Genomic DNA, 13,906 nt, shown 5'->3' with positions numbered 1-13,906 from the left:
TCAAAATTCAAATGTTTATTTTAGGATAATTATATTATGAAACTATGATCAGTTTCTAGTATTTTATTCAATGGGGGGGGGGGTTTGAACCCACCGGACCCCCTTATATACGGTCCTGATTAACAGTTATAGTAATACAAAGATACAGCTTCAGATGTGTTTTGAAAATCGAGGGAAATTTAGGTCGAAAAAGGGAAATTTTACAGTGGTAAATGGGAAATCCTGCATTCGGAGATTGGCAACACTGATTAGCAGAGGTTAGAACACGTTAAGTTGAGTTCTCTTTGAGTGTTGAAAGGGGTCATCTCGGAATGGAACAAAGTACAGGGAGTAGTTGTTTTGTAGTGGTTTAGTATTTTAAGTTTTTATGTAGAGTATTTAGTTGGGATTTTAGTTAAAGCACTGCACACTTTGTTCTATTCAGAGATATGTCTTTTGGGGAGAAATTAATATTAAAATGACATTACTATAATCTCTTTTGGGTTAAATAACTTGTAAGGAAGTCTAAAATTATGTAAATATTTAATTGGTTAATTTAATTGTTTATTATTTATTGTATTTATATTAGGGGTTTATACTCTTATAATCATTATTTATGTAGTATCAAGCCCTTCAGTCATTTTGTTGTCAAATAAACCTCAAGCCTTTTATGTATAATTTCTAAACCTACAATTTTACATCATAAGCCTTCCACTGCCTTATCTTTATATTTCTGCTAGGTTGATATACCGACTTCAGTTGCAAGCCTTGTGTTCTAATGAAGGGCAATATTTCTTAGTGAATAATTGTAAAGGAAAAGCAATAAGAAGCTGGTCATAAGTAGAGCTAAAACAGCAACTCAAATTAAGGAAAATTAATGACTATAAATTTCAGTTGTGTGCACCATACATACTGTACTGTACTTTTTAGAAACGGAACCAAAACTTACGTTAATTACAGTAATATATAAAAGCTTAAATGCTTTCAAAACAGTCAGGGTAATCTATTAAACGACATTTGGAAGGCAGCGGAAATTGACGGCCGTCCTGTTCACTCTTTACAGTGCAGAAGCAAGCAGTGTGTTCAACTCAGGCCCGTACACAGGATTGTTTTGAGAAGATCTGAAAATGTGGAACAAAGGGAAGATCAGAAATGCTGTGGGGTTATTTTACGTTGCTTTTCTGCCAAGTTTGTCTAATCACGATGATGAGGGTGAGTGATGATTGGATAAGATTGATGAAGGAACACTCAAAGAACACATGGCCAAGCCGAGATTCGAATCCGGAGCCCCTGGTGTCGTAGCGTTCTGTGCTAACCACTATATATACATGTGTGTGTGTGTGTGTGTGTATATATATATAAGGAAGGCCCCTATGCGGTAGCCTTCTCCGCACATCACATCACATCAATTAATCTCAATTTTTTTCATACACGATAGACAATCAGAAACATCCACATCCGAACTGGGATTCGATCCCGGAACCCCTGGCGTTGTAGCGTGCTGTCCTAACCACTCCGCCATAGAGCTCGACGTCTTAGCCACGGTGACAGGCGAAATCGTGTTGATGTACTAGATGTGACCAACAATGATATGATAATATTGCAGCTAGAGCGAAACTTACAATTGTAGAGTTGCATTATTATGGTTCAAAGTAACGGTAAAAATTCAACTCACCTATATGTCTATATAGAATTTAAAGCCAGTCGCTTACAGACAAAGGGTATCGTACTACATACAGCTTAGTGCTTATTGTTTACATTCAATTCTCAGATGTATTCGAATACTATTGTGTTCCTCAAATTAACAGTGTTTTCAAATTACTTTTAATTTTCTTCTAGCAGCATCACGATAATTCTATATTTAGAAAATAATACATTTAAAAATCAAATGATAAGTATTAGCAATTATTATTATAATAGAGAACATGTCTGAATTTGAATTAACAAAAAATAAAAATACGAGATATTTTCGCAGCACGACCGCTTCCAAAAAAGTCGGAGCAGAGATTAAAAGGAATGCATTATCCCGACAAAATCGGGACGCCTCGTAGCCTTGCATCAATGGTTATAAAACTAAAACTATCCAATATTGTAGACTGCAGACTTCTGGAACCTGCCTCTCTCCACAACAAACCCTTTTATTTATGCAAGGACAAAATTGAATATTTTGGAAATCAAAATCGTAGCTTCCTATGGATTCATATTTAAATATATCATAGCTCGAGGAAGGGGTGCATGGCCCCAATGGCCCTTCCACAGGTTACGGGCTTGGTTCAACTCAGCAACTGGAAACGGCATGTGTGAACTAACTACCCAATTGATCTCGCCATGATGGGTCAACACAGCAACACCAAAAGTGAGAACCCTAACCACTCGGCTACGGGGGAGCTCACTATGATCGTGATAATAATATTTAGTGGTTCTGCTAACAATAGTCGTAAAAATTATAAGCAGGGAGGTATTTGACGGGGGATAAGGAAGAATCCCCCCCATTCCTCGGACACCGCTTCCTATTCTCTGCTTTCATATTTTATCCAAAGAGGATGATAGACAGATATGCTTCCAAGAAATGACTGAAATTTTTCAAATACCACTGATTTTTTATAAGTACTCCTAAAAGTAAGTATTTTGGTTGTAAAGTCCATATCTGAAATAATTGGTCTTGCTATGCAAGGATAGAACATGGAATTTCAATAAAAGGAAAATTAATTAATTTTATAAGTACTCTTAAAAGTAAGTATTTTGGTTGTAAAGTCCACATCTGAAATAATTGGTCTTGCAATGCAAGGATAGAACATGTAATTTCAATAAAAGGAAAATTAATTAATTAATGATTTTTATAAGTACTCTTAAAATTAAGTATTTTGGTTGTGAAGTCCACATCTGAAATAATTGGTCTTGCAATGCAAGGATAGAACATGGAATTTCAATAAAAGGAAAATTAATTAATTTTATAAGTACTCTTAAAAATAAGTATTTTGGTTGTAAAGTCCACATCTGAAATAATTGGTCTTGCTATGCAAGGATAGAACATGGAATTTCAATAAAAGGAAAATTAATTAATTTTATAAGTACTCTTAAAAGTAAGTATTTTGGTTGTAAAGTCCACATCTGAAATAATTGGTCTTGCAATGCAAGGATAGAACATGTAATTTCAATAAAAGGAAAATTAATTAATTTTATAAGTACTCTTAAAAGTAAGTATTTTGGTTGTGAAGTCCATATCTGAAATAATTGGTCTTGCTATGCAAGGATAGAACATGGAATTTCAATAAAAGGAAAATTAATTAATTTTATAAGTACTCTTAAAAGTAAGTATTTTGGTTGTAAAGTCCACATCTGAAATAATTGGTCTTGCAATGCAAGGATAGAACATGTAATTTCAATAAAAGGAAAATTGATTAATTAATGATTTTTATAAGTACTCTTAAAATTAAGTATTTTGGTTGTGAAGTCCACATCTGAAATAATTGGTCTTGCAATGCAAGGATAGAACATGGAATTTCAATAAAAGGAAAATTAATTAATTTTATAAGTACTCTTAAAAGTAAGTATTTTGGTTGTAAAGTCCACATCTGAAATAATTGGTCTTGCAATGCAAGGATAGAACATGTAATTTCAATAAAAGGAAAATTAATTAATTTTATAAGTACTCTTAAAAGTAAGTATTTTGGTTGTGAAGTCCATATCTGAAATAATTGGTCTTGCTATGCAAGGATAGAACATGTAATTTCAATAAAAGGAAAATTAATTAATTTTATAAGTACTCTTAAAAGTAAGTATTTTGGTTGTAAAGTCCACATCTGAAATAATTGGTTTTGCAATGCAAGGATAGAACATGGAATTTCAATAAAAGGAAAATTAATTAATTTTATAAGTACAGTAGAGCGTCGATTATCCGAAGTAATTGGGGGACATGGGTGTTCGGAAAACTGGTTTCTTCGGATAATCGAACTGTACATGTTTATTTGCCAAAAAGAAGTACTGTACAGTAAATTTATTCATAAAAACAGGCATCTCTTTAAGTATTACAAAGTAACGTACAAAGGCAACTTTAGTAGGAATATATAGTATGTGGTACAGTTTATTAAACAAAAATATGTACATATTACATACGCATTTTGCATGAACAATACATACACCGACAGAAGTGTGCTGATTGTTGAAACACAGCGACTGGCAGCTTGGCCGGTCAGCAGCGCCTTATGAAGGCCCCATTAGAAGCAATGTTCCGCCAGCGGTGGCTCAGTGCGGCGACTACTGTGGGAAACTTGGTTTTTTGGAGTGAGGGGGATGATGGACGGTAGGGTGGGAGAGTAACAGGTGCGAGCGAGTACACAGTTCGGTTAAGCGGTCGTTCGGTTGACCGACGTTCGGATAATCGACGCTCTACTGTACTCTTAAAAGTAAGTATTTTGGTTGTAAAGTCCACATCTGAAATAATTGGTCTTGCAATGCAAGGATAGAACATGGAATTTCAATAGAAGGAAAATTAATTAATAAATGATTTTTATAAGTACTCTTAAAAGTAAGTATTTTGGTTGTTAAGTTGGCAAGATTTCGTAGTTTATAGATAGAGCAACGGCGCTTGTTGGGGAGAGTCGTCGCCGTCATTTGAATGGCTCACACCGCATAATTTTGCGATTTCTAGCCAAAGTTGCTGAGTTCAGGTATTATTATCACAAGCAGTGGCATAGCAACTTATCGCGAGGCCCTGGACGGGATTAGAATGCGAGGCCCCCATCCGTTCTTTAAATTTGAAATCACAAAGTGAATAGTTGCAAACCTTCAGGGATACTTCAGCAGATGATTATAATTAAATAAAAATATTAAATTACTGACGAAAATTATATTTAATAATGTGCGACGGATAAATTTACACTTGGCATAGGTATACTGTATATTCTTATAATAACTTTGTTCTTGTAACAACCAAAGTAGTAGTAATAGTAAGTTTTTAAATGTAATCTTCAGAGACTAAGACATAAATGAAATATCCTCATAATATGCTAAACTTTTTTGAAAATTAGAAATGCACACTACAAATCTTTAAATATAACCTATATTATTGCTAATGGGTTTTACATTGCTTCCTCACTTCAAAATTAGAAAGATGTAAATATCACAAACAATGCAGGAAAATATCGAAGAATGCACACAAAATGTTGGTGTTTGGTAGAGCGGGGGGAAGGAGGAGGCGGGCGCTATACGACGCCTCTGATTAGACGTATTCATGCAAATTATGACGTTAAACTAGAATTTAAAGCCAGATAAAAAAGAATGTTTTAATTTTTTTGCCCATAAAAATTAGTCTTTTCCATATACTCTTCTCATTTCTATTTATTACATTTTTCGTATCAACCCCATGGGACGCGAGGCCCCTTCAAGCGTGAGGCCCTGGGCGGTCGCCCATTTCGCACACCCCTTGCTACGCCACTGATCACAAGCAATTACATATGTTTCAACATCATAATTAGTATCGTCCACTTTCTTCGAAACACTATTGACTTCTTACTGCGTGCTTTTGTCCATTCTGGTCTTATGACGTCTAAATAATTGTGAGAGTCTTGAGCGTTTAGACTGTAATCCGATGTTTTCGAGCGAAACTACTAGAAAGTATCCAAATAACTGCAGTGCGAGGCTCAGATATGAATGGAGATATTGATATCGGAAATGAAACCTGAACGCGTAATATTTTCTTTAATAAAATGTCTCGATATTGTTGTCTTAAGTGGCATTTAAAAAATAAATTATTGAGCGATTGTATAGTTTCACAATGACACTGACAGGAAGTCTCTGCACGCACCCGATAACAATATAATTTTTAAAAATAGAACTTCAGATGCGAAGTAGGATGCAATTATTTTAAAGGTTAAATAACTATTCCAGAATTATTTTTAAGTGGTGTTTTTTCCATAGTTAAGAAATGGTATACTGAATTCTTAACATTTTAGCGTTCAATTTAGTTTTCTTTCAGATGTGGTAGGGATTTAAAAAATATTTCTACAACCGGGGATACAATTTTTGTGTGTGTGTGTGGGGGGGGGGGAGGTCCTGGCATCCTCCCGTTAATTCGCACACTACTCTTCTCGTTAGAACGTAAATTGAATATACTCGTATGAAAAATTCACCCAAATAAAAATTGTTTTACCATGTGACGATGTGACGTATTAAGACATACAAGGCAGAGGAAGTTGCATGCATAAATGCCCCCCCTCAAGGTTTCTGGAAAGAGTTAATGTAATTCGAAAGGTGAAATTGCAGAGATATTTTATAACAAAAAGTATTGCTTATGGAACTTATAGGCAGTAAGTTATTACAGCTATTATTATTATTATTAGTATTATTATTATTATTATTATTATTATTTGAAATAGGGTTACATTTAAGCTTACAGTCTATTTTACACTATCTAACTATAAAAAAGAGCTTTTTGTCCTACATGAATTAATGTTAAGGATACAATCATGCAAATTGTGTATAGATATACAGAATATGGAAATTACAAATGAATGTATTTAAAAAACATAAGTAGTATTAATAGTAATGCAATAATAATAATAACAACACCAACAAATTCAAAAAAGGATAATCGCACTAATATTAGCAACATTATTATTATTATTATTATTATTAATATTGCTTTATTATTATTATTATTATTATTAATAATAATAATAATAATAATAATAATAATAATAATAAAAGTTTCTGTGACTCTGCCCCCTCCTGAGAAAAATCCTGCGGGCGCACTTGGTTGCATACGTTTGTTTATTGGGCAACCATGCTTTTAGCATGGTTTGATAAGCATTTTTTTACACTTTTCGTGTCTATTTTTACCGAGACGAGAATAAGACTTGGGTTTAAATCTCGAGACGAGAACGAGAACGTGAACGAGATAGGCTTAATCATTCACGAGACGAGACAATGCCAGGCTTTGCCGGGCGTGTTGCGTAACTACCAGGGGGGTTACGGGCAGTGATGTGTCGTAGACTACATTCAACGTGTGGAATACATTGCTTATAACTTACCTAATCCATGTAGGCTTAACGCAATGTAAGCAACACTAAAATTAATCTACAACACTATTTTGAAGAAAAGGGATCATGTTTCCATCATTCTGGTTCGTTTCCAGCTACAAATAATTCTATTTACAACAAAACTTCTCGTAGATTTTTTTCAAGCATCAAGTAAAAAGCAAAGGGTAATATGTAGACAAGACATGTGGCAATTCAGAGACAAACCTGGCATATTTTTCTATCAATCACTCAAATATTTGATTCTGTTGGATGGTTAGCAGAGTTTTGTTCGTAATAATGGTAAAGAAGAGTGCAAGGTACTTCTTATATTTATTTTTATATATAATTATGCCTATCGGATCAATTCATATGACGTGGTTTAGCAGTGATCGCTCGATTATTAAAAATAATATTTAGTGTATGATTTTTCTTATGTCTCTATAAGTGAAATATTTTATAATTTTTTTTAGTTTTATTTTAAGAACACTTTCATGCGTGTCCCGTACCGTGGTCGTGCGGTCATGCTTTGGGCTCCGGTTACGGGACGCGCTGGTTCGAGTCTACTGGGGGAAGCGTAACAACTTTTTTCCTGAGATTTCAACCTGTATATTGGACCAGTGAGGAAATTTGGGAGCTATATGAATAAGTAGTGTAATCTGGTCATGGAAACTTATAATAATGAGGGGGGATTGTTGTGCTGACCATATGTCACCCCATAACTCGTTGGATGATCTCCCACCTTGGGTGAGTGAGTGAGTAGGGTCAGGTGGTAGTGATGCCGGAAGTCGGTTGGTAGGTCCGGAACTTCAACGGGCTGTTGAGCTACGGATTATTACTCTTTCTGCACTTTTATGCGCAGATATAGTCTAATCGGGACTGGACCTATAGTTTAAAGTGGAATACGGATCACTATGTGCCTCACCCGTTGCGTAATGTCTTATTTTCATAATTATTAATATTAAGTGTGCGAAGTCAATGATATATCATTTATTTCTCGGAGATGTAAGCTAAAATTTATTTCGTTATAAATACATTAGTTGATTTGAAAATTGTAAAACTTGGAAAGCGAAATGTTTATTGTTTGTGTCAAGTCCACTTTATGCTCATATGAACTAATCAGTACTGGATGTACAGTTAGAACCTGGATCCGAAGAATTATGCAATGCACCTCCACCGTGTTTTGAACCCGTGATGCTTTTATTAAAAGGCGACCGGGTAGCCACAGAAAATATTAAAACAACACATGAAAGTAGCTAGTTTACATTAAACCGTGAATTACACTTTTGAATGATATGTGCACACCTGATCCGTGCTGTACTTCTATACAGGGTTTTCATCATTTTTTGTTAATTCTTTATAGTCTCCTAAATTATCATCGTATTTGAATACAATGTTAATTGTATATTGCTTTTATACTTATTTTAATACTACGTTTCGAGATTGCACCTTTTCTCTCGTTTTCAGATGAAGAAATTTCATTTTGCCAGGTAGTTAAAGTAAGCTAGCTAAATGTATGTATGGTTACAAGCACTAATGTAGAACTATTGTCAGTAACATTCAGATAATTACCATCGTATTATCGTCATGGCAGTTAAAATTTATTATAATTGATTGATCGATTTGCTTCATTCTACTTCCCTCTTCTGCCACTTTTGGATAATTGCGAAGATGAGGATGAGTGATATGATGAAATTGATGAATGGACACTCACAAACACCCATGCCAAGGCCGAGATTCGAACCCTGGCGTCGTAGGGCGCTGTGCTAACCACTCTGCCACGAAGGTACGTAAATGTATTACTGAGGCGAGAAATGAAATAAGCTCATCTTGCTATTACATCCAATTTATGGGAAATTATTTGGCAAGAACCGAGCTTAGAAATTAAGTAGCATTCCTTTCAGAAAATATTTTATTTCAATTGACCATGCGCTTATATTACTGTGAAGAACTCTTTGCTCCTGTTAATTTACCTGTATCTGTAGTGCTCATCATGCAATAAATCAATCTGCAACCTATTCTTTCTATCCACTTTGGTATTTTACGTCGCTTTCTACCCTTTGGGCAGCGGCGGCGCCCGACTTTCTGGAGGGGGGCGGCACTGGATGGATGTCAGAGATTTAAGTGGGCCACATGTTTTAGGGAAAATATATGTTCATCATTATCTAATTCATTTTATTTTTATTGTGAAATTTGCATATTATCCCGGGTGTCCGAATTGAAACGCCCTAATTTCAAATACTTATATTAAATATAATATACAGGCAAGAACATTGTGGTATAGGTGGTGTATGGTATAGCATAGCTGTGGAAATATTAAATTAATGAATAGTAAGGATTCGTTTATTTTGTATCGTTCCAGGGGGTGAAAAGTAAAAATGACAACCAATGCTGAAAAAGCGCCAAGTATGTGTTGGTACGCAGAATTGGGATCAATTATTGCAAGAAATCCGTTCGTACACAAAATTTGGGAGAGCAATCTCACGTGATTTCTTGGGACTTCGTGCAAATGCATCTGCAATGCGCTGAACGTTTTCCTCTGATGTTGGTGATCGGCCGCCACCATACGGACCATGCCTCTTAGGGACATATCCTGTCTCTAGAAACGCTGCTTTCCACGCCTTGATTCTCTTGGCATCGGGAGGGTCTTTGTGATACTCTGCACGCAACCGTCGTTGAACTGCAATAATGGATCCCAATTCTGCGTACCACCACACAGTTTGCGCTTTTTCAGCATTGGTTGTCATTTTTACTTTTCACCCCCTGGAACGATACAAAATAAACGAATCCTTACTATTCATTAATTTAATATTTCCACAGCTATGCTATACCATACACCACCTACCACAATGTTCTTGCCTGTATATTATGTTTAATATAAGTATTTGAAATTAGGGCGTTTCAATTCGGACACCCTGTATTTTGATAAAGTGGGCTAGCCAGATTTAAAATGAGTCGTTTCCAAAGGTGTTCACAGAGGAGGACCAGGGGGCAATGAAAAGGTGTCATATAATTCAAATTTTGAAATTGTAGAGTGAAAACATAGACGAGGGGTGCCATGAAAGACAGAAGATAAAGTGCCCATGCAAATTAGCCTTATAGTGCTTGAGATGTTCTTTTAAGAATTCTCTTAACTGGGGGGAAAACTTCACTCCACGTTTCCCCCACTCTAATCACCTCCCTGAGAAAATATCCTGCGGGCTGCCTTGGTCGTTATCCCTCTAGCCCATCCTTAGCGACGCCCCTGCTCTTTTGCTAATAGCAACGATGAAGACGAATGATGAACTGATGATATAGATCAGTGGTTTCCAACTTCAAAAGGTCCGAGGGCCAAAATTATATCTAGCAGTTGATAGGCGGGCCGCATTTTTTTTTTGGGGGGGGGTAAAAATTACAAAAAATGTAAGTACTGAACTGAAAATGTAGTACTTTCGCATGACCTAAATTTCTAAAATGAGGCAATAAAACAATAGAATTACAAATCAAAATTATACGATTTATTTCACAAAAACCCAATACTTATTGATGAATTGAAAGAAATTAAAGAAAGACACACCATACAAATAAGAATCCTTCATAGTAAGTGTTCAATGTGAAAATTGAAGCCGATCTGCTTCTTTTATTAAAGTTGTATTTGAAAGTCTCAGAAGGTGAAGCAGTGAAGAATCTGCCAGTATACTTCTGTAGTGGTTCTTGATGAACTTCATTGAAGAAAAAACACTTTCACACGTATATGTGCTGCCGAATATCGATGTCATTCTTTGCCCAAAACTACGAAGGTTTGGAAAGCGTTCATTTGAAAGGTATTTGAAAAACTCTGGGCCCTTTTCTTGCCTAGTTTGAACGAACACATCGCCTTGCAAATTACGCAATTTAAGTTGGAGAGAAGCTATTTTAATTTTCAATGTTACGTTTTTTTTTGGAGATATTGCTCATTTCGATATTTGCACAAAGTTTAACAATCAGTCACAGTACAATCCGAGTTGGAACACTGGAAATGTCTTCGTACTTCGTGCGTAGTAAAACAGATCTCTATAGCGCCACTCTGCAGTTTGTTTCTGAACACAAAGAGTGAAGCCTTCGCGGAAGCGGCCGAGTTCATTCCGCATAGCGAAGGGATGGAATGCATGGTGTGAAGAGAAAGTTACGTCACTTTAGATTCTTCTGATTATCATTATTCACTGCAAAATCAATTCTACCTGTGATATTGTCTTTCTTCACAGAGCATCTATTCCTTCAGTAAAATAAGAACGTATTTTAATAAAAATAAATAAAATTAATGTATTTTGCAAACTGGCATCGCGGGCCGCAGAAAAAGGCAACGAGGGCCGCATGCGGCCCGCGGGCCGCCAGTTGGAAACCCCTGATATAGATGATGGGACAAATGTCTTACCCAGCGTTTGAAATTGGGATCTCTCTGATTTCGCAGAGTGTTACGTTGACCACTCTAACACGTTTGTCGGGTGCGCCGTATTGCCCAAGTTTATAATTTTGTTATATGCCATAGAGAGGCGGTTACCCCCCCCCCCCCACCACCACCACACACTTTTTGCCACTTTTACCCCTGGACTATGCTAAACCTCATGGACCAAGGGAAAGTAAACTGTCTTTGCCGCCTCCTCCCCACGTTTTGCAATTCTCACCCCTAGTTTTGGAACCCAATCGCCGCCACTGATCCATAGTGAAATTCCTTCTTCACTCAAAAGCATGCCAAACTTTTCCCACACTGTGCGAATTAAGTTTTTTTTCTTTGGTGCACATGGTCACGCAGAGTTGTACATGTATTTGTGATTTCATTTCGGGAGGTTTTTTTTGTGTATGTAAATTTATATACGTTACCAGTTAGTAAACGAAAGTATTGCCCTAAGTTCCTAAGTGCTTTAAAACACTGGTTCTAACCTAGTTCATTAAATGTTATGGTCACATTTACATATAATTTAGAAACAGTATATTGGGAAGAAAACCCAAACTCATACAAAAAAGAGGTATCAAACTAATAGAATCGAAAACTTGAAGAAATGTTTATTTCCAAGTTCAAATTTAACGTCAACTTAATCTACCTACAAGTTTCTTGTGAGAACTTTAAAACACGTAATATATCAACACTATGCCATTGAAACTTAAGTGGAAAACCGCGTGCTGTTGTCTCGGCTCGGTAAGGTTGTTCAGTTTCATAATAGTGTCCTCTTTTAATGTACAAGGCTGCATACTTTTCGGCAGGGAAATCTTTGATGACTCAACCATTAAAGGACACGAATGATTTTTATTTGTGTTTGAAGGGGATGATATAAACATTCGTGACGGGGATAAAAATAAGTTTCTTTTGCGGAGGTATTTTTTTTTTGTGGGGAGGCAATCCCCAGCATCCCCCCGTTAATTCACACACTGTTTTCCCATGTCAGATTTTGAGCTCTAGGTCCAACATCTCTTCTACCCCATGCATACGTCACCCCATATATTTGTACCTTGATCAGTACTAAAGAATGACAAAATCTGATATTTCTTCTCAAAGAGATGGGTGGAAGATTTGTGATGCCGCCGATACAATCAGGTGATGCCATAAAGGTAAAAGGTAAAGTGCTCCCCTGTGCATAGCACCACGCCATGAAGGCGTATAGGGGGTGTGGGGGTAACTCAGGTGATGCCATAGAGTTAGTTAAGAATGATTAACATGGCCAGGATTTTGATGACTTACAAACATCTAAAATATGATCTATAAAATGACCTAAAATTATCAATAAAATGACCTAAAAATGACTTAAAATGTTTGTCTTTATTTCAGGGTATGACAGTACGCACAGTTCTTACTTGTGTAACGTTAGAACTGAAATTACAAGGCGTATGTGAATTTTAGGTATTAAAATCTTCCCTTATTGAGAATTCTGGCAGTAGGTAACAATCAACATGCGAGGGTTCTTGAAAGTGAGGAACACTTGGACAACACATTTTTGTACTTGGCCTTTTCACATCTACTGACACAACTGCAGTATACTTGAAATGCACTAAAACAGTGGCAGTATGTAGGAAGTATCAAATGATTCACCGGTTAGCAATTGAGATAAGCGACACAAAGTTTTTGTATCCAGAGTTTATGTCAAGAACGCTTTCCACATTCTTCAATACCCTTCTTCCAACTTCTCCTTCTACACTTTTCACAATTACGTAAAACGCGAAAATTGACAAAAAAAAATGACGTAAAACTTAAAAAAATAGAAAATATGACGAAAAATATTCACAATAAAATTCACGTTTTTATGACCAGAGGTTCGTATTGGATTTTAAAGAGCAATGTACACTACATAAGGAAAATAAAAAGATGTCATGTCATCAAAATCCAGTCCCTGATGAATGATGATTAACAATAATAGAAGAAAGCGTCATACTTACATCATCTTCAGCGACGCAAACTTCGACTGGAATCTTCCCGAGCCTTACTGTTCCTTGGAACGGATAGAACCGCGTTCCCTTGTCCACGTGGACGCTGGACCAAACCTGAACGCCTTCCGACCGGGTCACCGCGAGGCTCAGTTCCACGGGGATGAGAACCAGCGTCTCCATGGCGTCGCGGCGGTGCGCTACTGATCCACGTTCGGATGATGCAGCAGCGGATGCTGGGCGGAGCCTCAAATGGGGCGGGCGTCAACCCAGCCAATCCCTAGGCTTCTTTTCTCCAATGCTGGTTCTCGTTGGCCCGTGCTTCAAGGGCGGAGCTGGGAATTATTAACTTTCGTCGGGGGAAGGCAGTTCGCATCATGTCGGTATTGTCCTCTAGACGTGAGGAGAGAGAAAAATTGTTCTGTTGATTCGCGTTGGATGAACCGAGCTTTCATATTGACAGCAACAGATTAAGCTTCTTTTTAGCTTCTTTATCTGTGACGTACGATGTTGATTGATGACCAAGGTGCTCAAAA

General features: G+C 36.6%; 1 protein-coding gene across 1 annotated transcript in view; it reads right to left on the bottom strand.

The window, feature by feature from the left end:
• The window catches only part of LOC146002239 (uncharacterized), a 118,528-nt gene extending 104,975 nt beyond the window's left edge, over positions 1 to 13,553 (bottom strand). The window contains exon 1 of the mRNA XM_083139956.1: positions 13,383 to 13,553. Within this exon, the coding sequence (XP_082996082.1) occupies positions 13,383 to 13,553 (171 nt within the window). The remainder of the gene's footprint in view (positions 1 to 13,382) is intronic.
• Positions 13,554 to 13,906: the final 353 nt, after the last annotated feature.

Source organism: Lepisma saccharinum, chromosome 18, assembly GCF_977018435.1.
Source record: "Lepisma saccharinum chromosome 18, izLepSacc3.1, whole genome shotgun sequence".
NCBI classification, from domain to species: domain Eukaryota; kingdom Metazoa; phylum Arthropoda; class Insecta; order Zygentoma; family Lepismatidae; genus Lepisma; species Lepisma saccharinum.
This window is presented reverse-complemented; position numbering and strand designations above follow the sequence as displayed.